Genomic DNA, 24,410 nt, shown 5'->3' on the forward strand with positions numbered 1-24,410 from the left:
CAGTTTTGGATGCACCCCAGGTCTTTCCGCTCCCATGCGCTTGCCCTTTAGCCCCCTGGCATGGTCAGCGACGATGCCCGCGGGCGTGCCCTGGAGTCACCAGGGAACGCGGATGCCCCGCCTCTCGGGAGCTGGTGGCGACTGCAGTGCGCTGCCCTAGGCGCCAGAGGGCGCTCCCGCAGCGGCCAGGGCCACTCTGGCCCTGCCCGTCTCAGTGGCCGCGGAAGGTGACGTGGACACGGAAGTGGTCGTCGTCGTCGCGGCGGCACCGGTGGGAGCAGGGCGCGGGGATCGGAGTGCGGCCGGGTGGGCGACTGAGCAGCGGAGGTTTCGCACCTGGGGCGGCGGAGGGCGCAGACGTTGTCGGTTGGGTGCAAGTCCGCTGAGCCGAGGAGCGGCTTCTCAAGCATCTCCTGCAGGTCGGAGCCCCGGAGCCAGGACCCGCTCAGCCGGCGTCACCATGACCAAGGCCGGTAGCAAGGGCGGGAATCTCCGCGACAAGCTGGACGGCAACGAGCTGGACCTGAGCCTCAGCGACCTGAACGAAGTCCCAGTCAAGGAGCTGGTCAGTACAGTCGCGCGAGGCCCAGGCGTCCACCCGCGACTGGTGCTAGCCCTTGTGTGCGCTGCTTCCTTTCTCATGCCTGTTTTCATATCTTAAAATAAGGTTGGGGAGAGTGGGACTAAGTCCCCGGGGCGGCTGCATCCGGCCCCAGCATTCTTCCTGGGATGTACACGTGTCACTTTGGCGCAGTTCCAGAAGGGGTCGGTCGGAGCTGCTTGTCCGGCACTGGGCTTTGTACAGGCCAAGAGTGAATCTCCCCGCGTCCCATTTGGGGTTTTTTCACGGCGCCCCGTTCGGTGCTCGACCCCAGGTAGGCGTCCACGGAGCGGTTGCTGGATGTATTCAGAGAATGAATGAACAGATGAATGAATGACTAGGTCTGAGAGGTAGGCGTCTGAGTAAACCGGGGTGTGGCCTAGAACCCGGCTTTCCTAGGAAGCCTCCAATCCCCGTTGGCCACCTCAGCCCGGAGGCATCCTTCCGTGAAGAAGGTGAGGTCTCTGTGCTTGGTTGGCAAGGTCTCTTGCACCGGAATCCCGGGGTTTATCCCTCCAACCCCTCTACTCCCACAGTCCCGCCCAGGAAACTGAGGCCTGTGGCCCTTGGGAGATTACACAGCTAGTGGCCAAAGCGGAGTGAGATCCTTCACCCCTGCTTTTCCCACCCGGGTCCCCACCCGCGCCCTCCTCGCTGGCCTCACTTTGGGTGAGGTGGACTTTTCTCACTGCCTTTGGCACTTGACCCAGTCTGTCCTCCTTGGCTGTGTAGTATGGAGGTTAGCACTGGATTCCCAGTTAATATGTCAACTCCATTGCTTAAGAGCTGAGTGTCCTTGGCAAGCTAGTTAACTTTTATGCCTAGATTTGCTCATTTATAAAATGGTGATGATCGTTCCCGTCTCTTAGAGGTTGTGAGGATTCAGTAAGATAGTAATGTGAAATATTTGGCAGGTAGCAAATGCTGATACATGGAGAGGTCAGAATGGCTTTCTTCCACTATTTCTAACATCTAAAACATTTCTAGGCGGTCAGACTTTATTCCCAGGTCAGACTTTCTGACCATTGGAAAGTGTAGGTTGGCCCAGGGACCTTAACTGAGTCCTTGGCTTCTTCCCCACCCCAGGAAGAGGTCCGGCCTTGTTTCTACCCGGTCGTGGGCCAGCCATCCGAAACCGTTCATGCCAGGCATCTGGTCAGCGTGACATTTCTCCCCTGGGGGGAAAAAGTGTCAGTTTTGCTGAGCTCCTGCAGTCCTGAACACCGGGGAGAATGGAGATGGGTGGAGGGGGCCTTGCCTTCACTCTGACGTTCATTCGTTAACTTGTTCAGTCGTGAATCAGCTACCATGTATACTGAGTGCCGACAAGGTCCCAACTAGAGAAAGTGGAAATTGCAAAGCTATATTAAACACAGTCCCTGCCCTGAAACCTAATAAGGAAGGGTGCTAAAGAACATGTTAGAAGTGCAAGGGAGAATTTCTAAGAATCTGTTTTCTTTCCTTGGCTGTTCCACAGCCAAACCCCTGTTCTTTGCATTCTTCCCTCTGTTGTGGTTGACCGGCTCCTTTTGCCACTCCCATCCCTAGGAGCATTATACTTCAGTTGTCTTTTTTAAAGGCCTTTCCTAATTATGGGAACTGGGAAATGCTTCCTCAGCAGATGCCACTGAATCATTCCATGTGTTGATCTGACGTTTTGTTCTCATTCCCTTTCCTAGGCTACCCTTCCAAAGGCCACCGTACTGGATCTGTCCTGCAATAAGCTGACTACTCTACCGGTAAGACTGGCAAGCAAGCACGATTCCTGCTAGAGCCCTGATGCTTCATCTTCCTGTCTGGGGGAGTTGTGTCATAAGGCATAATTTTAGGATAGGCCTATAGGCAGGCTTCGGTTATATTCAAACGTGTTGGGGACAGAGCAGGGTGGTCCGTCTCCCTGGGAAGGGAAGCACAGGTAGGGGCCGCGTTCTTTAGAATAGCAGGAAAGTCAGGCAACAGAAAACCTGAGATCCCACCTCTTCCATGAGGTATTGGTGCCTGATTAGAGCAGGGCAGCAGTTCCTAGGCACCCGACGCCGGCTGTGCTGTCTGTCAGATGGTCCCTCCGCACTCCCGAGTGTCCTCAGTCTGAGTTCAGTTGTCTGGCCTTCCTCTGCAGTGCAGGTCCCCTGGCATTTGCAAGTCCCCAGAGAACACGGACAGTGCCTCGTTAGCTGAAGCTGGAATGTCGCTTCAGACTGGAGTTGACAGGCCTAATGACAAGCGGGGTGTTTTGGCCTGTGCTGAAGACGAGCCAGGGTGTGGGCAGGGTGGGCCTCAGCCCGTTCCGTCAGCCACGTAGAGACCACTCGCGGGCACCTGTGCTGGGTGCGACAGAAATAATGATAGCACCGGTTATCCAAGGGGTGCTTGATCTTTTCAGGAGAATGGTTGGTCTCTTCGTGTGTTGACAGCTCCTATGGAAGGGTGGCGTGGGAGACCAGAGCTGGTCCCCAGGTGCTCCAGTAACAATGGGGAGATAGGTGAGGGGGAGAACTGTGGGTGAAGGAACCCACGCTTACCTTGTGCCTACTTCGTGCTCGGCCCTTTTGCAGACGCATCTCACTGTTCACCACCAAGGGTGGTGCTTTTTGTGTCCATCTCCATCGGAGGTAGAATAGCTGGTAAAAGGTAGAGTCAGGATTTACACACAGGGGCCTCTGACCTGGGGGCTCCGGGGCTGCCCCGTCAAGGTGTGTGCACCCCAGGCTCAGGTGGTCTCTCTTTGGGTCCTAGTCGGACTTCTGCAGCCTCACTCACCTGGTGAAGCTGGACCTGAGTAAGAACAAGCTGCAGCAGCTGCCGGCTGACTTTGGCCGTCTGGTCAACCTCCAGCACCTGGACCTCCTCAACAACAGACTGGTCACCCTGCCTGTCAGCTTCGCGCAGCTCAAGGTAATGACTCGTGAACTGAGGTTCACGGCCCGGTGTGGCGCAGGGCGCAGGGACTCATGGAGCACGGCTTCGAAGAGGGCTGGCTGACAGAGGTGCTGCCACACGGCGTTCCCTGCAGCTGGGACACACGGGTTCTCTTCCTAGTCATTATGTTTCTCTCGGAGGGACCCTGCGTGGGATCTTAGGCTTAGCCAGTCTCTCTGTCCCTTTAGAGCCTGAAGTGGCTGGACCTGAAGGATAACCCCCTGGACCCTGCCCTGGCCAAAGTGGCAGGGGACTGCCTGGATGAGAAGCAGTGTAAGCAGTGTGCCAGCAAGGTAAGCGCGGAGCTCCCCATGTCTCCCTCACGTCCTCTCCTGCCTCCTCTTGTTTTCCCTCTGAAGGCACCGTCACTGCGTGTTGATGACAGCGCTAGGGTCTCAGTGATATGCGTCTGCCATGGACCTGGCAAGCAAAGGGACTTTGTGTCTATGTTTACTTCGCAAGTAGTAGAACAGCACCATCTCTGCTGTGCTCCAGGACCTCAGTTCTTAAGTAACCAGGACCTCCAGACAAAGCCCCCAGCAGCTCAGTGCACTGTGGGTGTGGTCACCAAAGCCACGTGGCCAGCTCTGCCAGGCCTGGGCTGTCGTCTCCCGCAGCGCACCGTCAGGAGCTGCAGGGGGGTGGCGCAGGTCCATTAGAAGGAGGTCCCTCGTCTCCAGGGGCTAGTTTAGGTCTCATCTCGTATGTTCATGGGTTAGTCCTAGAAACTGGTCAGCGTGGGACATAGTAAAGCACCAATTAAAAATACTTTGTTAGTTCGGCAGTATTCCTCAAGCACTTACTTTTTGCTGTGGACTGGGAGAGGTAGACAAGGTCTACCCTTGAGGACTTACAGTCTAGACTAGGGGAGTCTCTCCCATTTCTGAGCTGGCTGTGTTTTCACATAAGCGACTCCTGATGTAGGGGAAAAGGGGCATCTCTTAAACCTCCCAGTTTTTTACGTAGTTGGCCGTACAATCCCTAAAACCAACGGCGTGGTTGGTGCTTATTTAAAATTCAGAGCTCTGAGGGACACGGGGACTTTGAACTTGGGCTGCCTGTCTCCATCATGCTTTCCCTTCCTCCAGATCCTATAACTCCTTGTTGAGAAGCCTATTTTTAGGAAGCTTGATTCCCTTCACAGAGGTTAGCCCCTGCGTTACACAGCACAGGGCTCCTTGCAGCTTCAAGCCAGGCTCTTGGAAGAGCTGCTTTTGCAGGTCTGCCCCCGATCCCTCTCGCAATGGGTGCGGAAGTGTGCACAAAGTAAAATAGTCACGTTTGCATACCTGTCTGTCCCTTAGGGTCCCTAGTGCGGTAGTGACACACGGACAGTTTGCCCTCATGATTTAAAATAGTTTCAGTTTTCCTCTCGTTTTCATTGATGCAGTGAAGAAGATAAAGTAGAAAAGCAGCAGGATTTATTGAGTCCCTACAATGCCGAGGGTTATGTCAGGCAGCTAGTACAAGCCCTGTAATGTAATCTGTGCAACAGGCCGGAGAAGCCTTATCTCCGTTCTCCAGGTGAGAAAATCTGCTCAGAAAGGCTAAGCCACTAGCTGAGGGCACCCTGTGAATAAGTAAGTAAGTGGTAGGGTCAGGATTGTGTTGAGCTCCAGACTTACACTGTGTCCCCTACATCTAAGGAATGCCAGCTTCTAAAAAAAAAAGAAAGTCACTTACCGGTTCCCCTAACCACGCCCACGGGAGAGTCTCTGGGGTCATTTCAGTCAGAGGTTGACCATGACTGGGCCGAGGAGGACTCGCGGGGCGCGGGGCACTGGGGGTCGTGTGGTGTTCGGGCAGAATGGCCCCTGCCCCTTCTCCTGCAGCTCTCCAGCCTCTGCATGAGAGAGTGGAACAGGCTCTGGGAACTCGGGAGACCTGAACTCCCAGCTGTGCTGCTGGGAGTCCGTGCGTGGGCCAGTCCGCCCCATCGGAATCTGTTTTCTTCCTTTTGAAAGGGGAGCCCAGTCAGTAGTTCATCCAACACGTACTGAGTGCTTATAATGGGCTACGCTCTGTGCTCGCCTACAAAGAGGATGATAGTTCCTACCCTTGGGAACTCACAGTCTTACACCCGAACTAGATAAGAAAACTCCCCAGGACGGAGAGGGGGAGAACCGGAGGTAGCCAAAGGAGGAAGGTCAGGAAAGCGTTTTGGAGGAACCGGTGCCCCTGCCCGTCACGGAGTTGCTGGGAGAATTCTGTGAAATCCAGCACATTAGAGACTAAATGGCAGGATTTTTACAGATTCCAGTTGCATTCACAAACTTTTTTCCTGACGGCTGTAGTGAACCGGGCTCATAGACTCTTCCCCAAGGTTGGCACTAAGTTAGGCTACAGAGAGGACTCACTCTTTGAGCTCTGCACGGCTGCCAGGGCCCGCGGGGACCTGTGGTCCTGGGAAGAGCGCTTGCACCACCGTGTGGAGTAGCTGAGCGCCCTGCGCTGCCTTTGCAGGTGTTACAGCACATGAAGTCTGTGCAGGCGGACCAGGAGCGGGAGAGGCAGCGGCGGCTGGAAGTAGAACGAGGTAGGTGGCCGTCCCTCCTTGAGTCATCCTCCGGTCCCAATCCCAGCAGCTGGTTCTGCTTCTGGAGCCGGAGCCCCGCAGAGGAGCAGCGGGGAGCGGCGTGGTGGTGGGCAGCATTACCTTCGTCTGACGCACCTCCTCCAGTCCTGGTTTCTGCACTGATCCGCAAAGTCACGTTCAGCTGCTTGTCTCCCTGTCTGCTTGGAGGATTAACAGGCATCTCAAATGAAGCATGACTCAAACACGTCCCTTCCGTCCCCTCAGTGTTCCTTCCAGGAAATCACTGTCCCTACAGTCACTCAGACCAGAGGTTAGAACGCTGTCCACAGCTCCTTTCTCCTGTACTCCTACATCCAGCCTGTCAGCATGTCCCGTACGTGACCACTTCTCCACCTCCAGTGCCGCCACCGAAATGAAGCCTCCGTCCCGTGGGCTGCTGTAGTACCTCCTAACACAGTGCCCCGTCTCCATGCTTGTGCCCTCTCTGCACAGTCATTCTCCACACAGCAGCCAGAGGAGGCTTTTAAAAGATCAATGATGCTGCTGTTTGCTTAGAACCTTTCAGTGGCTTCCAGCCGAACTTAAAATGAAGTTCAAACTCAGTAATGGGGCCGACAAGGCCCGCCGTGGCCCTAGCCCTCCCACCCCCAGCCCTGTTCCACACCCACACACAGGCCCCCGAGTTGCTCACACACACCCGGCACAGGTTCCCCTTCGAGGCTTCGCTTGGTTTCCTTTTCCCGCAGATCTTTCCAGGGTTGGCTTTGGGGAATTCCTCGTGTCTCTGCTCACATGTTGCCTTGGGTTAACCCTAACCCTTTCCGAACCACCCGAACTAGAATAGCCACCCCACCTGTCATCCTCCGTCACATCTATTGTTTCCTTTGGTGCACATCACCGTCTCTTTTAGTATTTGTTCACTTGTTCACTGTTAGTCTCCTTCTCTGGAAAGGAGGTGACTTAGGCACTGGGGCCTGGCTTGTCCTCACTGCTGCGTCTCGAACACGTACAACAAGGCCTGCCACACCGGCGCCTGGCCGGCTGACTCCTGAGCCCCGTACTGGAGGGCTCCTGTGGTTGGAGGAGGGACGTATGTGGCACTGATTGCAGGCAGTCCCCAAGGGCCAGAACTCCGAGTCGTGACCATCCCTTAGACGTACATGGCTCCTGTGACGCCGTGTTCACTCTGACCACTGCTGCTTTTCCTTCCCGATGGCGTGTTCTCTCGAGGCCAAGGGTGGTGTGTTCTTGGCGTTCGCAGTGCCCAGCTGGAACCTGGAGCTTGTTTGTTCATGGAGGAGCAGTGGAAAGCTACCGTACTTATAGTGCTGCTATTCAGCTACAGGACGGTTCAGATAGGCTTTTAGGCCCTAAAAGGACCTTTAGCCACCATCTGTGGCCTTCTGGCTGTGGAAAGATGTACTTCAGATTTCCAAATAACTAATGTGGAAATGCATTTTTAGAACCTGGTAATTTGTGAGTTAGGTGCTGCACGTAAACATCCTTGACATGTAAGTAAATCAGAACGAGTGTAGTGTGGACACTACAAACTGTTAGTCTCGTTGTTTCAGAAAAGCACGGCCACCATCCCCAGCCCTGAGCCTGGGTGTTCACTTTCTCTCCTTACTTGCCCTTCTCAAGCCACCTTTCCTCCCGCAGCCTGGGGGCATAGGGACGCCACACTCAGCCCCTCCATCGTTGCTTCTCCTTGGAGCCGAGCTGTGTGAGGTGGTCGGTTGCTGTGCTTTCTGAGTCAGCACCTGGTCCTAGAGGAGCACCCAACGCGGCATCCACGCCTGTCTTACGTCCCTCTTGTTAGCGCACCCTAATCTCTCTGCAGCTTGTGGCTGGAAACCGCTTAATGAGTCCACTCAGCAGACTCTGAGAGTGGCTCACTCTTTTTTCGGGGGGTGGAGGGGCAGAAACACAGCTCCTTCCTTTTACGTACTGCTTGTGACCCACGGCCTAGGGAAAATGAGGCCAAATCCATACTCTCACCCACTCGGGGAAGCAGGCTGGAAGGTGTGCGGGGAGAGAAACCGTTTGGGGGCGTGTTTTCATGCAGAGGCTGAGAAGAAGCGGGAGGCCAAGCAGCGAGCCAAGGAGGCGCAGGAGCGGGAGGTGCGGAAGCGGGAGAAGGCGGAAGAGAAGGAGCGCCGGAGAAAGGAGTACGATGCCCTCAAAGCATCCAAACGAGAGCAGGAGAAGAAACCTAAGAAGGAAACAAATCAGGCCCCGAGTAAGTTTTCCCTCAGTTGTAAGGCCACGGCAGGGCGCAGTGGGGAGACTCAGGTGTGCGTTCAGGCGTGGGTGCGTGAGCGAGCGCGCTTGCACCCCTTAGATACAGTAGACCCGGTGGCCTGGGGGTACCTCGGAGGGTTTGCTTACAGGGAGTGTGGGGCTCTCCTGGGGAGCAGGGGCCCGGTGGCGTGTTCCCCCAGAGCACAAGTGCAGGTGTGTTGGTCCGAGGTGGCTGAGAGCGTTATCAGAACAGGGAGTTGAACTGCTCTGCGAGAGTGAGAATCTGAAATCACCGAGAAAGGTGAAGGTTGCACATGGTCACATGACCCTCAAGAGTCCGTCCCACCACCCGTAACTACACCGAGGGTGTTTTGAGTGCGTTGTGCTCTCAATAACGCCAGCACTGCCTGTGGTTTCCTTTGCAAGTTGGAACAGATCACTCTCTCTTCAGTCGAACACCAGGGAACCATTTGGCCCTTGTTCGGGGAGCCATGTTGTATAGAAGACACATATTAGTGTTTTGCCTGCGTGTGTCCAGTTGCATTTGTGTAGCAGAGTGGCTCCAAGTACTGGGGAGGACGGTACACCCTCTGGGCCGAAGGGGGCCCCGAGGGAGAGCCACCTGCGAGGGAGGAGCTCTGGAGGGCCCGTGGCCCTGGCCCTGCTCACCCTCACTGGCCTTGAGCAAGTCGCCCAGCCTCACAACCTTTTTGTTTCCTTGTGCAAAACGAGGGTCAAGTCTCCTTTCAGAGGAGCGATGAGATGAAGTGAGAAAACCCATGCGACAGGATTGTGAGTTCTCAGCATGTGGGTCCTCAGGGTTTTAAAAATCTCAGAACTATTTTTTTTTTCAATTATAAATGTAATAAATGTGTTCATTGCAGAGAATTTATAAAAGTTATCTCTCTATATATCAGAAAATGGCAGTCACTTCTAATCCCCCATTCTCAGCAGTAATCCGTTAACAGTATGGCATATAATGTTCCAGGCTTGCTTTTTATATGCCTCTTACACAGGCTGGGGCAAAAGGAGGTTTACAGTTGTTCACATTGGAAAGTAATATAATAATTAGTAATACTGTAAGAATAAACTGTGTTTTGCCTACTTACAACTGTAAGCCTACTTTTGCCCCCACCCTGTATAATAATATTAACAGTATTACTGTATCTCAAAAGTGTTTCCCCAAGGGGGCAGCACTGTGTCCACACTCAGTGCCTCCTGACAAGCCCCCGCCCCGATCCCGAGGGGCCTGGACCATCGCCATGTCTTCGAGGAGAACTTAGGACCCTGGGGAGTATGGGTGCAATGTGAGACGTCCAGAATGAGTTCCAGTTTTGAATGTCTCCCTTGAGATCCAAGGAGAAGGCATTTATACTGCAGCTTCCATGTAGTACAGTTTCTAAGAGCTCAGATGTTCTTGAATCAGTTTTCTCTCCAGGCCCAGGGAGCTTTCATTAAAGAAGAGGGGTGCATGTGAATCTGCAGGGGGGAGGCTAGCATAGCTTGGTGGAGCGTGTGGGTCTCCTCAGACTGACTGAACGTTTTTGTCTATTGTGACTCTGTCGCTCCAGAATCCAAGTCCGGCTCTCGGTCCCGTAAGCCACCGGCCCGGAAACACACCCGGTCCTGGGCTGTGCTGAAGCTGCTGCTGCTGCTGCTGCTATGCATGGCCGGCGGGCTGGTGGTCTGCCGGGTGACCGAGCTGCAGCAGCAGCCCCTCTGCACCAGCGTGAACACCATCTACGACAATGCGGTCCGGGGCCTGCGCAGCCACCACATCCTCCAGTGGGTCCTGCAGACCGACTCTCAGCAGTGAGCTTGTCCTCAACACCGGCTGCCTCCCGGCCTTGGAGCTTGGATTCCTATGGAATTGGGTTCTGCTGGACCAACCTCTTTTTAGCGTCAGACCTACCTGCCGTCATTAAATGGCTGCTCATTGGTACTTGAGAACCTCCTCTTTGTAGGACTTCTTTGTTCCTTAGTCAGGGCTCCCTGGTGGAATAAGAAGTGCAAGGTGGGGAGAGAAAAACCTGCATGCCTAAGGAGTAGGCAGGGGGTGGGGAGAGGGGGAAAAACAGAGCCTTCCTAGTTGTTACACAAAGCTATGTAAAGGCAAGGCTCATTTCTACTAAATGGTCAGCTGTCACTACATTTATAGTTTTGTATGTCATGAACCTTTTCTTTCATTCCCCCCCTGGGTAGCCAGGGCAGATCAGGAGGCAGTGGGTTGTTGTTGGGAACTAGGGAACACCATACTTAGCAAATCTAGCCTAAATTGGAGGGGAGGGGCACACGTGTTTTCTTAAGGGACTCAGGCATTCATTTTGATGACCACACAAAACCTCAAACTCAGAAAGGGACTTGAAGACTGTCCAGTCCAACAGAACACTTGCTGATAAGGAACTTGAGGCCTCCATGACTTGCTTACAGTCTCCCAGTTAGTTTGAGAGAGCTGGACTTCCACTCTGGTATCCTTTTTTTCTTTCCCATCATTTTGCCTTCCTTATTATGTCCTGAGAGAACGGAACTCACACCAGAACTGTCTCTCAGCCAGAGTGTGGAATCTTTTATGTAGACAGATTCATGACTCACACAGAAATCTCACAGCCATGAAGGTCTCAGACAGCCCCTGTGCAGTCCTGTGCCTAGTTATGTGGCTTCCCTAAAACGCCTTGATTTCGGAGCATTAACTCTCCCCCATTGCCAGTAGGTAAGGGGGACCTTTACAAAGCCACACTGTCTGTAATCAGGTAGCATCACGGTGGTGCTACCGTGACAGTGGGCAGGGACTGTCATCACTAGTGCAAGTAGGGGCAGGACTGCCACTCTCTTGTCCGCGGGGCTGTTTCCTGGCTCAGTGGCCTTTGCTCTGTCTTTGACAACAGCAGGACGAAGGGATCAGGAATAGCTGTGTCGTGGTGCTCACTCGCTGAGGTCGGATGGCGAGCTCCTTGCCTCTCGTCCAGGAGAGCAAAAACCTGTTATGATCCAGACATGAAGGAACAGCTTCATGTTCCTTCATGGGTCCAGCTTCTAAGCCATAGTGGCCCAGTTGGATAGGACTGCCACTTGTGACTATCCTGAAATTGGAAGAAACAACTTTTCTCCCTGAAGGATAGCTCTGCTGCATAGGCCCCCACCTTACTTAGTATCACTACACATTCCTTTAGTCTTCCTCCAAGCTCCAGAGCCATTGGTACAAACGCTTTATTGAACCTAACCATGTAGCACATAAAATAAGTCTGAGAACACAGAGGTCGGCAGTGATCAGACCCGCCCCCGGCTGGTTGAGGCAGCCCCAGCGCGTCCCAGGCTGGAGCACGCCCAGCCTAGTACAGTTGGTCCACCGAGGGCAGTTCACTCATGATCTCTAGATCTGATGAGGTTCTTTTGGATTTCTACAACTATTAAACATGTGTCTGAGCAGTCTCTCTGTGTTCCTTTGTGTTCTGGGGGCTGGCTGGGGCAGAGGCCGGGGTAGGGATGGCTCGTGCATGGCAGCTGATTTCTGCCAGGAGAGGGGCACTGAATGTGGTGAAAGTAAATGCAGACATCCCAGCCAGCTGACAGGGAGGGAGACCTCCAAGGATCACGACACCTACCCGTCTATCGTGGACCCGACCAGGCCCACGCTACGGGAAGCACTTCCAATCCCTTCACCGTAGTCCTGTCCCAAGGTGGGCGAGGCGGAAATATGTAGCTTTTCGTCCTGTCCCTGAGGGCTAGCTTTAGTCTGCACTGTCCAAAGAGAGGTCTGGCTGCAGCGCGGTCATCTGAAGGTAGACACGTCTGGACAGCTCTGGCCCAACACGGCGGGAGGTGGAAGTCACGCCTTCCCCACGGCGCACCTGTATGTCTGCAAGCAGAGTCTGGCGTTCTTGCTCCGAAAAACACCGCCTATAAGCCTGGAAGTGGAAAATGATCTCTCAGTACCGCACCGTCCACAGTCATCTATGAACTACAGTGTGGTGACCCTGGGGCAGGGAATGAGAAACTGTCCTCCCACCCCGGGTCAGCGTTAGCTTGGGTCTCAGCAGACCTGCACTGTTGACCTACAAGGCATTCTTGGGCCCTCACAAAAAATGCCGCCCGTGGAAACCCTGTGGGAGTCCCACTAAGGTCGCAGGGCACTGGGCCGAGGCCCCCGGAGCAGCATACCCGGACCAGGAGCTGTGGGGAGGGATAGGCGGCCACAATAGCACTGGCCATTTCCAGGCTGACGCGGTTCAGCTGCTGAATCTGTCTCCTCCAGACCTGAGCAAGCCCCCTGCCAGCACGGTCCACCTTCGCCCCTCCAGCCCAGTCACTCTCCAGGCAGAAGGAGAAACTAGTTTGGTCTCGGAGTTTCCTGTAAACAGCACAGATGAAGAGCTGTGAGTCACTGGGGAGTTTCCTGTACCTGTCTCCTTAACTGGGGCCTTGGAAGAGGTAGACATGTTCTACCTTGATCCCAAGCAGTGCTAGTTGCAGATTCCCTTAAAAGCAACATCTAGTCCTTCTCATTAAAAGAGAAGGTACCAGAACAGTACGAGAATCTTTTATGTTGAGATGGGTTGCATCGACCAGAGAGGCAGTGCACAGGGTCAGACGTCGGGGACCGGATATCCGGCCCTGTGCTATCTGTTCCGCTTCTTCCAAATTGCAAGGAACTTGTTAAGTCCTTTCAGGTCTCAGTTCCCTCAGGTAGAAAATGAGGGACTTGGACTAGATCGTCTTTGAGTTATTAATTTTAAATTCTGACTATGAACACTCCTTGAGCCAAGTAGGCTAAACATTTCATTTTACAAGAGCCTATCACATTGTGACCTGACCTGTAATGAACCCTGGCGACTTGGCTGCCGGTGACCGCCGCGAACCAGCAGGACACAAACACAGAAGCTACAGCAGAGTATCTGACAGGGACTGGGCTGGAGGGCTCTTTCCCAGAACCCCCAGCATGAGGTCAGCTCCTGCTTCACGCCTGAGAGACGAAGGACTGACAGAGAGGTTCAGGGGAAAGGGACATCTCTGGATCCTAGAACCGCTGTAAAGCACAAGACCCAGCAGTGGGGCTGGGATGTGCTGGGGCACTTACTTGAAGGGCGCCTCAGCCACAGCCTTTGTGAACGCGCACGCAAAGTCGGCCAGCTCTTTCCAGCTCTGCACAACTCGAGCCTGGGCGTCTGTGTGCAGCTGCAGGTCCACCAGTGCCTAAACCCAAAGGCAGACAGACTGGAGTGGAGGAGAGACTGGTCTGAAGTTGTTCTCCCCTCCGTGTTCACCGTGTGCACCCCAGCCCCTCAGCTCCTGTTTGGCTCCTTCCCTCCTACCCAGTACCAAGGCAGGGTACTCCCCTCTTTCTCAACAGCAAATTGGGTTAGATCAGATGGGTGCCCAACCTGCTCAGGCAACAGGATGTTCTCACCTTCTCCATGTCCACCCTGGACACCGTGGGCCCTGTGTCGGCCTCTGGTGGTTTATTTTTCTTCTTCTTGGCCTGTTCTCTGTTTGCCACTCCCTGCTTCCTTCTCCTCGGAGGACTCGGAGCACTGGAACAGGGGAGGAAAGCAAAGAAGGGCAGGGCCTTCAGGCTGAGCTGAAGCAGAGGAGGCACGAGAAGACTGGACCAGAGCATCCCCCAGGGCTTGGCAGGGATGCTCTGTGGCAGAGGGACCAAGATCTGGGATGAAGAAATTCACCCCTGGTGGTCCAAGAGCTGCCCCTTTTGATGCTAAATCCTGAGGACGAATCCAAACCTGAGGCGCTTCTCCGGATCCACAATCACCAGTGACAGAGCTTTCCCTGCTGTCCTTGCCGTGATGTCAGTTACAAAGGTCCGAAGTGTTTCTTTCCCGTCCTCAGTGCCACCTGCACTTCCCTGCATAAAGGGCAGAAACTGCATTAATGCTTGCCCCCTGTCCCCTGCCTCAGTGCCCACCCCTCCAGCTCTGCCCACCTGCTTGAAGTTGTGGACCATGAGCACGAACGCCTCTGCCAGGAGCAGCACCAGGACCACGGGCTCCTCCACCCAGCCCTCCTCTCCATCCTGCCAAAGCACCTAGAACCCAGCAGAGGCAGACAAGTCAGAGGTGCTCACCACGTGCGAAACCCAGGCCTTCTGGCACTCACCCCATCAGCCTAGGCCATGTCGCTTTATTCTTTTTCTTCCGGAATGAAGTCACGGTGGCGAGAACCAATAACCTATGACCCTGTCCCTCCCCAGTCTCAACTACTCAGCCTTGGCATAATGCACCTCAAAGGCGGTGGATAATAAAGGAACATTAGTGACTTGGAATGGGCTGAGGAAATTATGAGATCAAACGAGGGAGCAAAAAAATAATGTTCAAAAAACTAATGTTTCATCTAGACTCTTGAAAATGCGGGGTGGAGTATTCCGGATTCGCAGATGAGAGGGACGGAAGGCACAGGAGCTAGAGTACCCTGGGGAGCCCGGGCCGGGAGGGAACAGGAACCCTGTGCGTACCTAGGTGCTCAGTGCTTGGTTATCTCATTTAGTCCCCAAAACACGGAGGGGGGTGGGCAATGAAAGGGATATAACAGTGTCCTCATTTTATACACGAGGCACAAAGTGATTGAATAATTTGCCCCGAGTCATAGCAATAAAGCCACAGGCTGTGATGCAAACACAAGCCCAAACACTTGGCCTGCCGGTGAGCTGTTCCCAAAGCCCACTTAGAATTAGGAAGCCTGTGCAGGTTCCATTCCCTCTGCCCCACAGACCCACTCTCCACCCCTCCCCACTCTGCGGTCTCTGCAGACTACATCACAGTGTCCGCATGCATTCTGGCTGGGCGTGGCCGGTGGAAAAACCAGCAGGAGACTAGGGGGGAAGGGGAGAGTTGAGTCAGGGTATTTCTTCCCTCAGCCCCTTCCCAATAGGGTCACCTGGGATTTCCTACCCTCCTCTGCTGGAGGTCAAGCTTCTTTCAGGCTGATCCTCTCTACATTTCTCTCCTGGATTCTGGCACCCACTTCCTCCCCTCATCCCTTCAGGCCTAGGCATGGTGACAGCTATGGTGACCCGGTGGTACCCAACCAGGGCGATTTTCCTCCCACAAGGAACATCTGCAATATCTGGAGACATTTTCGATTGTCACGACTGGGAGGAGTGCCACTGGCATCTAGTGGGTAGATGCCAGGGAGGCTGCTAAACATTCTACAGTGCACAGGACAGCTCAGCACAGGAGAACTACCTGAAACGGCAACAACACCCAAGGTGGAGAAAGCCTGAGTTAATGCTGATACTGCCCTGAGGTATTGCATCGTCCTTTGTAGTTTCCTTGTACCCTGCCCATGCCTTGGAAAACAATCTCTTAGTAAGTCCTCCTCAAATTATCTTGAGTGTGCCATCTGCTTTCCTGCCGGGGCCTTGACCAAGGTGTATAAGGGGGGGTGGGGGGAGAGGACAGACAGAGCCAGGAAAGCCCTACCTACCGCGGCCGGTGCAGCCCTTCTCCTCCAGGTGATGCTGCGCGGCACGGCCTGGGCCTCAATCACACAGCAGCACTCCATGGCCTGCAGCGCTCCGAGGAGCTGGCCCCCTCCTTCCGTCTGGAGAAGCACTGCAACAGACAGGACAGGGGCTGTCAGGGGTGGCCCGGCAAGCAGAGACCCAGCCCAGGGTGAAGACGGATGCTGGGAGGACCTGGATCCAGCACCACGACGAGGTGTTTCAAGCACTCCTCTGGCCTCTGGGCTTTTGCCCTGTTGGCCAGTGCTGCCTTCTTTTTCCTCTGCGACTGTGTCAGGGCGTTTTCCTTCTGGCTTGCTTGTCCCCGCGGCTGGCATCCCTTCGAGCCTCTCCTCTGGACCTCCTGACTGTGCTTGGCTCGCTTCTGAGATGGAGGGACCTCAGCACCTGTTTTTGTTATCATCAAGTTGTAGCTCTGGAGAGGGCCGGCAGCTCGGTGGGCTGGAAGCCGACAGCGTGCACTGTCCACCACGGGGTCCTCGTTAGTCGGTGCACACCTCTCTGAGGTGCGACAGAGGGGAACATCACGCGTCTTTGGAGACCACTGTTTTTTCTTGTCACACGATGCTCCTTCATTATTTTTATGATCCAAAACTCGCTTAACTGGGGAGCTAGAGTCCTCAGGGCTCAGCTGCTTGTGGGTCAAAAACTTACATGTAAGCCTCTCAGCCAGGGGAATAAGTTGCTCCTCATCCTCACTCCCACTGCTTAGCACCCTGGCTGACTGTGTCTGTGCAACAGTTTCAGCTGTATCCGGGACAGGTGGTGGGTCTTTCCACCTTGGTGATGGAGGGCAGGAGGCCTCAGAATCTGAGGTATCGACCACCACAACCTTCTCTTCCCTCTGAGGCCGCTTCCTCGTTGTTGAAGGTGGTTCCTTCTTCAGAAAGGTAAACACTGGCAACTCCTCAGAATCACTCTCACTGGATTCCAGTGAGAGCGACAACTCCTTCAGAGCCATCAACACGTAATAGCAAATTAATTCTCTAAAAGACAAAGAAAGGTGAGACACAGACTGTGGCATTCAATTCAGTCCACTAGATGTGTTCTATGGCCAAGCGTTATGGAGATGAACACAACACAGAGAAACAGAGACATGAGACCTGTCCCCAACACACTCAGCCTGGAGCTCAGAACACCTATGCCTGTGGTCTCAGATCCTTTCTAGGTCAAGGTGAGACACAAACAAAGTGGAGGTTAATAATACAAGATGTTAATGGAGTAGTAACAAGATTCACGCCACCTCCTCACACTGATCTTGGCATTTGAAATGGAGATGACAAAAGTCATCCTTTAAAAAACATGAGATGCCTTAAAATTCATCCTTTTAAAGCATACAGTACAATGTTTCTTTGTATATTCACAAGGTTGTGAAACCATCGCTACTAATTCCAGAATATTTTCATCACTCCCAAAAGAAATACCATAGCAATTAAGCAGTCATCCATTTCCCCTTCCCCTCAGCCTTTGGCAACCACAAATCTATTTTTGCTTGTTCTAGATGTTTCAAATAAATGGAATCATACAATATGTGGTCTCTTGTGACTGACTTCTTTCCCTCAGCAGGCGAGGTTCATTTATGTTGTAACATTTTTTAGTACTTCATTGCTTTTCTTTTTCTTTTAAGAGATTTTATTTATTTTTAGAGAGAGGGGAAGGGAGGGAGAAAGAGAGGGAGAGAAATATCAATGTGCCAGACATGCATCAATCGGTTGCCTCTCATATGCCCCCACTGGGGCCTGGCCCACAACCCAGGCGCGTGCCCTGACTGGGAATCAAACTGGTGTCCTTTTGGTTCATAGGCCAGCACTCAATCCACTGAGCCACACCGGCTAGAACGTCATTGCTTTTTATGGCTACATAATACTTCACTGTATAGACACGACACATTTTGTTTATCTCTTCATCACTTGATAGACTTTCAGTTTGTTTCCATTTTGGGCTATCATGAATGATGCTGCCATTGCCCTGGCTAGTGTGGCTCAGTGGATTAGGTGCCAGCCTGAGAACCAAAGGGTCGCTGGTTCGATTCCCAGTCAGGGCACAAGTCTGGGCTGTGGGCCAGGTCCTGGGTTGGGGGCATGCAAGAGGCAACAACACAATGATGTTTCTCTCCTTTTCCCTTCTGTCTAAAAATAAATAAATAAAATCTTTAAAAAATAATGCTGCCATTGGACATTCATGTAAAAGTTTTTGTGTGGATGTGTTTTCAATTCTCTTGTAAACGTACATAGGTGTGCAATTGCTGTGTCGTAAGCAAGAGTCATTCTTTGAATAAATACATACTAACACTAGAGGTGTGAGTCCGGAGAAGCCATGTAATTTTCTGGGCCTCCCGTTCTTCTTTAGTAAAACAAAACAAAACAAGGATAATGACAATGCCTACTTTATAAGGTTGTGAGAAACGAAAGAAACCATGCATCTTCTACAGCGCTTAGTTCAGTATCTGGCACACAGTATGAGCTCTGTAAACTAGGCTCAATGACTAGGGAGGGACCTCATCCTGGTACCCTCGCAGGGCCTCGGTAGACTCCTGCAATATTAGGGAGTGGGGCAGGAGAGACCTGCAGGGCGCGCTCCCCTTCCAGCAACGCTCCTCTGTTCATCCACACCCCGTGGCGAAGGCCCAGGCCGCCCAGGCCGCCAAGCCCCTGTGGAGCAGTGCCCGGGAGGGAAACCCAGCCTTGCCCGCCGCGTCCGTACCCGCAGCCACAGGGATAGACCCAGCTCACCTGCAGCTTCTCCCGCCATTCTTTCAACCGCCGAGCAGGACCCGGAAGTAGATCTTCCGGCAGCGGAAGCAGAAGGAGTGTACGGCAAATATGGCGTCGGCATTGCTGGCGCTGAGTACTCGGGCAGTTGGTAAGGGGGCGCGAGGCTGTTACCGGCCGAATGGTGGCGGTGCAGCGGAGACCTTGCAGGGAACCTGGGGTGGAGGCCTGTCCCTACGTGGAGCCCTGGTGCGGGGTGTGAGGAGAAGTGTGCCGGGCTCGTGAAGTTGGAGGGACGGCTGTCGCCGGTCACGTGACATCTAGGGCGCAGAGCTGTGGGTGGTGGTTCTAGGAGCTCCTGTCTTTCCCCTGCCTGGCGTGCAAACACAGCTTCCCTAGCGATTGGTGACATGGGCTTGCTGCTTCACCTCTCTGGTTTTGTTTGGACACTTTAAAAAATGTATACTTTATTGATTATGCTATTCCAGTTGTCCCATTCCCCCACCTTCATTCCCCTCCGACCTGCACACCCCCTCCCACCCGCATTCCCCCCCTTTAGTTCGTGTCCATGTGTCATAAGTTCTTTGGCTTCTACATCTCCCATACTATTCTTGCCCTCCCCCTGTCTATCTTCTACCTACCATCTATGCTACTTATTCTCTGTAAGGTTTCCCCTTCTCTCCCCCTCCCCTCTTGTTAACCCTCCATGTGATCTCCATTTCTGTGGTTCTGTTCCTGTTCTAGTTTACCTAGTTTATTTGTTTTTTGTTTGTTTTAGGTGTGATTGTTAATAACTGTGAGTTTGTTGTCATTTTACTGTTCATATTTTTTATCTTCTTTTTCTTAGATCAGTCCCTTTAACATTTCACATAATAAGGGCTTGGTGATGATGAACTCCTTTCATCTATAAAAATATAGGTTACTAACATCGACACACCAGAGCTCAAAGCGTTAATCTGTTTGCTCAGCAGATTGAGGTCTGTCTTTGTGCCAAACACTGTGGGGCTCTCAGCAGAAGAGAAGACATAGTCTCTCTATCCCCAGGATGGCTCTTTCTAATGGATAACCCAATAAATAAGCACGTGAATAAAATGACGCTGTGAAAGCAAGCGTGTGCACGCGCACACGTTTGCCTTTGTGTGTGTCTTTGTTTAGTTTGGGTGGTCAGGAGAGCCCTCTGAGGAGGTAACATCTAAGTTAAGATCTGCAGGATGGCAGAAAGCTTAGCTCTGTAAGAGAGTGAAGGACAAATGAGTGGCCCAACTCACCTTTAAATGTTGAGAAGCAAACTCTTGTTCTTACGTGAACCTAAAGAGGATAGGAATAGAAATGAAGAAACCAGATGGGGAGCTGTAACACCAGCCCTGAGGAGAGATGATCTAGCCAAGACGTTAGTGTCAGTGAACTTGGAAGGAGATGGATGGGTTTGAGATCTGTCTTGGGTGTGGAACCCACAGAGCTTGCTGGTGAACTTGATGTGTGAGGAGAGCGAAGGGAAGGAATGTGCAATGACTCCCTGATTTCTGCCTGAACAACTGCATAGCTGGTAGCATCACTTACAGAGAGGAGCGGGCTGAGGACTGGGTGGACGGCAAAGATTTGTGAGTGAGAGAATGTAGGGAGAGCAAAAGCCCAGTTCCTGAGCTTAATATGTGAGTGAGTGAACACATGAAGAGGTATTTAAATGCAGCTAGACTTGTACTGGGCATTTCATGTGTTGTCTGCCTAAGTCCTTATCTCTGGTCCTTTGTCCCAGTTAGTCTCTGTTCTTACTAAAACTTCAGAAACTTAGCTTTGGGGACTCTGAACTTACAGGCTCCAGACCCCACAAGGTTTCTCTTAGACCTGCCATGGCCCTGATGAACTACCCTGGAGACCTGGAAACAAGGACCGCCAGCCCTGGGCTTGTCATGTAGCAAAGGACTTCCATCCTAGTTAGCATGGATTTTAGTTTGCTTTCCTTTTTAAAACAAATGCCACTGAGCACTTTGGAATGAGCATAGAGAGGTCAGATTAATGGGGCAGAGTGTCAGTCTTCTTGGTTGGACCTGTGCATGGTAGGCTTGCTGAAGAAAGGTCCCAGCCTTCTGGAACGGCCGTGATGCCGTGGGAGCCATCCTTAGAGAAGCTGCCTTTCTTGTTTACAAGGACCTGGTGTACAGTGGAGGGGTAGATTGCTAAGGAAGTGGTGGCTGAGGCCAGAACAGGAGTCTCCCTGGATGCCCTGTTGCTGGGCTCTGTGGTCTGGCCCCTCCACAGTGCAGGGAGCCTTGAGGGCATGATGGGGAGTGAGGCTGAAATAGGCCCCTCTGTGGTGTCCTCTTGCTGGCTTCTAATTCTGTGGTGTTTGTTCCTTCTCAGTAGGGCTGAATGTGTCCAGACCCAGGGCACACGGTGTTTTGGGGTTGTTTTTTTCCCACTAATATTTTACTGCCCCACCCCTCTTCCCCTGGCCACACACAGCATACATACACACATCTCATGCAGTGCTTACTCTCTGGACAATACAAGGAATTGCTTGTCTCCTGCTGTGGGAGAAAGCCAGGGTCTTCAGACACTCCCTGAAAACCAACGCAGTCAGGTGGCATTTCTGTTCCCTTGGCTTCCTCACCTCCTCCGCCACCGCCTCCTCCCACCTCTCAAACTAGCACATGGCCCACTGAGGCGGAGAAAGAGTCTGTCTGAACAGTTCTGTTTTCTCTGCAGCTACAGCCCTGCTGAAGCCCCCTCAGGCTGCAGCTCTTGCCGTCAGATATGCATCCAAGAAGACAGGCGGTAGCTCCAAAAACCTCGGTGGAAAGTCACCAGGCAAACGCTTTGGCCTCAGGAAAATGGAGGGTGAGGGTGTACCTTGGCTTCCATTTCCTAGCTGGACCCCTACCCTGTGCCCTGGCATTCCTTTGAAGAGCAGGCAAAGCATGCAAGTACCTAGCCGGGTGCTCTCTGCTTAGCTCACCGAAGTCTTGGCTCCAGATTAAAGAGTCAGATTAAACCGAGGCGGGGTGGGGGGCCTGAGGAAGAGCAGACAGTGGGAACCTTAGGCATGTGACTCAAGAGAAGAGGCTGCTGGCTGGGGATGGATCTGCTTGCGCTCAGCCATCTGGGAGCTGGTTTTTTCCAGGGGCAGGCCTAGGGGCTGATGTGCAGCACCGGGGCCAGGACGGCGTGGGCGCCATCGTGTTTTCTTAGCAGTTCGCTGTGCTGCCCTGCAGTCAGTGCACTGTGGACTTCTCTCCTAGGCCACTATGTTCACGCCGGCAACATCCTGGGGACTCAGCGCCACTTTCGCTGGCACCCGGGTGCCCATGTGAGTTATTTTGTGCCCTACCCACCCCACTTTCTTTTCTGGGACCACCTTTCCATGCCTCTAAGCACAGCAATAATAATAAAACAGCTGCATTTGGGGGGTGCTTAACAAGCACTGTGTTGGTTCCTGTCCCTGTGGTATCTCATTTACTCCTTGCTCCTTCCCTGCGAGGTAGGCAGTTATCCCTATTTCACAGGTAGGATGTCAGAGATGTAGACAGTGGAGGGGCCCGAGCAACAGAGCTGGGGTTTGAACCTTGTCTGCCAGACTCTCCGATCCCTGTGTTTTGGCTTGGAAAGCACTGGGTTTCCTTACTAACCCCCAGTTCTTGGAGAAAAAGATGCCTAGTGGTTTGTTTTTCTGAATCTTGGGAAACTGATTATAATCTATTCACTTTTCTTTATTTCTAAGAATTCCTCCTTTGCATAAAGTTGTTCCTAGATGGCCAAAAGAGAGCTCGAACTTAATACAGTAGAATTGAATGTGTATGTCAGAAGTTAGGTCCATACCAGGCAGGGACTCCAGTTCAGCAAGCTGAAATTACTGAGGTAGGGAAGTTCTTTGGTAACACAAGCCTGTACTGTATTCTTCACATTGTTTTAAAATGAGGTCCTTCATAATCAGTGCCTCCATGCCCTACCCCTTTTTGGGCAATTTTAGTAGGAACAGAAAGACTGATAGTAACCTATAATTTCAAAAATACTAACCTGTATGTGAATTGGTTGTATTTGTGTAGCTTTATCTTTTAGAACTTGAGACATGGGCTATGTTAACTCTTGGGACTTGCTAAAATAATGATGACAATAGTAAAAGCCAACATGTTTTGAACTAGAGTATTCCAAGTATTCTAAGCTCTTTGTGATTGCTCACTCATTTCATCCTTGAGGTGACCCTATTAAGTCGTTACTATCCGTGCTTTGCAGATGACAAAGCCGAGACTTCAGTGAAGTGCAGTAACCTGCCCTGATCAGACATGACAAGTAGCAGTGCTGGGTTTGAATCAAGCATCCTGGCGCCAGAGTCCACTCTTTTAATCAGAGAATAATAAATAATGCTGGACTGCCTGGATGAAAACTGTCACACATCCAGTCTCAGATGCTAAAAGAAAAAAGCTAGAATATATACAGTTAAAAAACCATGTACAACATACAATTTATTTAATCTTTTTGCTCATGTTTGTCTGAAAAACAGTTAGAAATAGTACCTACTAAACAGATGAGAATTAAATGAGTTGATGGGTATTAAAGGGCTTTATTAGTATATATCAATATTATAAAAGGGCTTAGAACAGTGCTTACCCATGGCAAGCACTATATATAAGTATCACCTGATATCATCATTTTCTTCCCATATATATTGTCCATGTAGCTTTGCTTTACTCTTTCCTTAAAGCCTAAACTTGGTAGATCACTATATAAATGAAAATGTATGCCAAACTAGTGTTTATTATAACTCCAGTATTTTTGAAATCTTAAGTAGGGGCATTTTCTTGGGCCTGTTTTGGGAATCTGTCCAGTGAGGCTTCTGGCCAGTTGCACCGGTGGGGGTCTAGGTTAACAGCCCTTGGGGATTGAGCAGTCACCCGGATTGGCTGTCATTTTCTTTTCCCCCTCTGTCATGGAGACGGCACAGGAGTAGAAGGCAAGGCAGTGTCAAGCAGTGGGAAAGGGACCTGAGAAGGAGCTTTCTGAACCCTTCCCTTTGGCCCCAGGGCCCGACCCCTTACGAGAAGTCCGTCCCCCAGCCCCAGCACGACCACCCGCCTGGCTTTCCCGCAGCTGAGCAGGTCTGTGTTGCAGGTGGGCCTCGGGAAGAAGAAGTATCTGTACGCCCTGGAGGAGGGGGTCGTCCGCTTCACCAAAGAGGTCTACGTGCCCCACCCCAACAACTCGGAGGCTGTGGATCTGGTCACCAGGCTGCCCAAGGGTGCTGTGCTCTATAAGACTTTTGTCCACGTGGTTCCCGCCAAGCCTGAGGGCACCTTCAAACTGGTGGCCATGCTCTGAGCTCCCCCTCGAGACTGTTGGACAGCTGGAGCCCAGGTGACAGGAGCAGGTGGTACCAGAAGTCAAGAGCTGGGGTGACGACAAGCCTCCTGAGGAAGAAGTCTGTGACGTGACTGGCTGGGAAGCCCTTTGGAGACCTGACTTGAGGCCAGAAATAAAGTTAGCTGGAGCCATGAGTCTGTGCTATTTGGGGACAAACCTGGAAGGAGCTCCCTATTGATCTGTTGGTCTTTCTGCGTGTTCTCTGGTGCACACCCAGGGGAACCTCCAAGCAGGAAAGAGGCCTGTTAGAGTGAGCAGATGACTAGGGAGGACCTTCCCTGAGGAAGGGGTGACTTTAGCAGCATCCCCCAGAGGGGAAGCAGGAGAGCCTGTGCCTTAGATTGTCTCGACTGCTTCCCCTTTTCCGGATCCCACAGAAGCCAGGCTGGGATCCCACAGAAGCCGGGCTGGGGAGCGGGTAGGAGGGGCCAACAGGAAGCACCCCATCACATTCCTTCTCTGGGGCCACATTCAGGGGGAGCTGGGTTGGCAGCCCCAAATGGCCACATGGCAGACTCCTTCCTGGCTCTGCTGCCCAGGGCAGAAAGGTGCCCCCTATCCCAGAATACTGAGATC

At 52.5% G+C, this 24,410-nt stretch overlaps 3 protein-coding genes across 3 annotated transcripts; 2 read left to right on the forward strand and 1 right to left on the reverse strand.

Annotated features, from left to right (window-relative positions):
- Nucleotides 1–220: 220 nt before the first annotated feature.
- On the forward strand, nt 221–11,726 carry LRRC59 (leucine rich repeat containing 59). Its single transcript, XM_045836535.1, has 7 exons — nt 221–565; nt 2,281–2,340; nt 3,338–3,496; nt 3,709–3,813; nt 5,984–6,056; nt 8,122–8,295; nt 9,869–11,726. Exons 1-7 carry the CDS (start codon nt 461–463, stop codon nt 10,111–10,113), a joined length of 921 nt encoding a protein of 306 aa, XP_045692491.1. The 5' UTR covers nt 221–460; the 3' UTR covers nt 10,114–11,726.
- A 150-nt stretch (nt 11,727–11,876) lies between these two features.
- On the reverse strand, nt 11,877–18,543 carry EME1 (essential meiotic structure-specific endonuclease 1). The gene is made up of 9 exons (XM_045836534.1): nt 18,501–18,543; nt 15,943–16,754; nt 15,732–15,859; nt 14,233–14,334; nt 14,033–14,154; nt 13,702–13,825; nt 13,372–13,487; nt 12,456–12,645; nt 11,877–12,202 (listed from the first exon to the last, which is right to left on the reverse strand). Exons 2-9 carry the CDS (start codon nt 16,727–16,729, stop codon nt 12,026–12,028), a joined length of 1,746 nt encoding a protein of 581 aa, XP_045692490.1. The 5' UTR covers nt 16,730–16,754; nt 18,501–18,543; the 3' UTR covers nt 11,877–12,025.
- A 21-nt stretch (nt 18,544–18,564) lies between these two features.
- On the forward strand, nt 18,565–23,968 carry MRPL27 (mitochondrial ribosomal protein L27). The gene is made up of 4 exons (XM_045836536.1): nt 18,565–18,630; nt 21,186–21,317; nt 21,719–21,786; nt 23,586–23,968. The coding sequence occupies exons 1-4, from the start codon at nt 18,591–18,593 to the stop codon at nt 23,790–23,792; spliced, it is 447 nt and encodes a 148-aa protein (XP_045692492.1). The 5' UTR covers nt 18,565–18,590; the 3' UTR covers nt 23,793–23,968.
- Nucleotides 23,969–24,410: the final 442 nt, after the last annotated feature.

The sequence above is a fragment of the Phyllostomus hastatus genome, unplaced genomic scaffold (genome assembly GCF_019186645.2).
Source record: "Phyllostomus hastatus isolate PE091 unplaced genomic scaffold, TTU_PhHast_1.1 phas_contig_210, whole genome shotgun sequence".
NCBI classification, from domain to species: domain Eukaryota; kingdom Metazoa; phylum Chordata; class Mammalia; order Chiroptera; family Phyllostomidae; genus Phyllostomus; species Phyllostomus hastatus.

Coding starts and splice junctions, on each gene's coding strand:
- LRRC59 (XM_045836535.1), top strand. CDS start 461: ATGACCAAGGCCGGTAGCAAGGGCGGGAATCTCCGCGACAAGCTGGAC. Junction 2,341..3,337: donor ATAAGCTGACTACTCTACCG/GTAAGACTGGCA, acceptor TTTGGGTCCTAG/TCGGACTTCTGCAGCCTCAC. Junction 8,296..9,868: donor GGAAACAAATCAGGCCCCGA/GTAAGTTTTCCC, acceptor CTGTCGCTCCAG/AATCCAAGTCCGGCTCTCGG.
- EME1 (XM_045836534.1), bottom strand. CDS start 16,729: ATGGCTCTGAAGGAGTTGTCGCTCTCACTGGAATCCAGTGAGAGTGAT. Junction 15,860..15,942: donor CGTCGTGGTGCTGGATCCAG/GTCCTCCCAGCA, acceptor TGTCTGTTGCAG/TGCTTCTCCAGACGGAAGGA. Junction 14,335..15,731: donor GAAGGGCTGCACCGGCCGCG/GTAGGTAGGGCT, acceptor GCTGGGTTCTAG/GTGCTTTGGCAGGATGGAGA.
- MRPL27 (XM_045836536.1), top strand. CDS start 18,591: ATGGCGTCGGCATTGCTGGCGCTGAGTACTCGGGCAGTTG. Junction 18,631..21,185: donor GCTGAGTACTCGGGCAGTTG/GTAAGGGGGCGC, acceptor TTTTCTCTGCAG/CTACAGCCCTGCTGAAGCCC. Junction 21,787..23,585: donor GCTGGCACCCGGGTGCCCAT/GTGAGTTATTTT, acceptor TCTGTGTTGCAG/GTGGGCCTCGGGAAGAAGAA.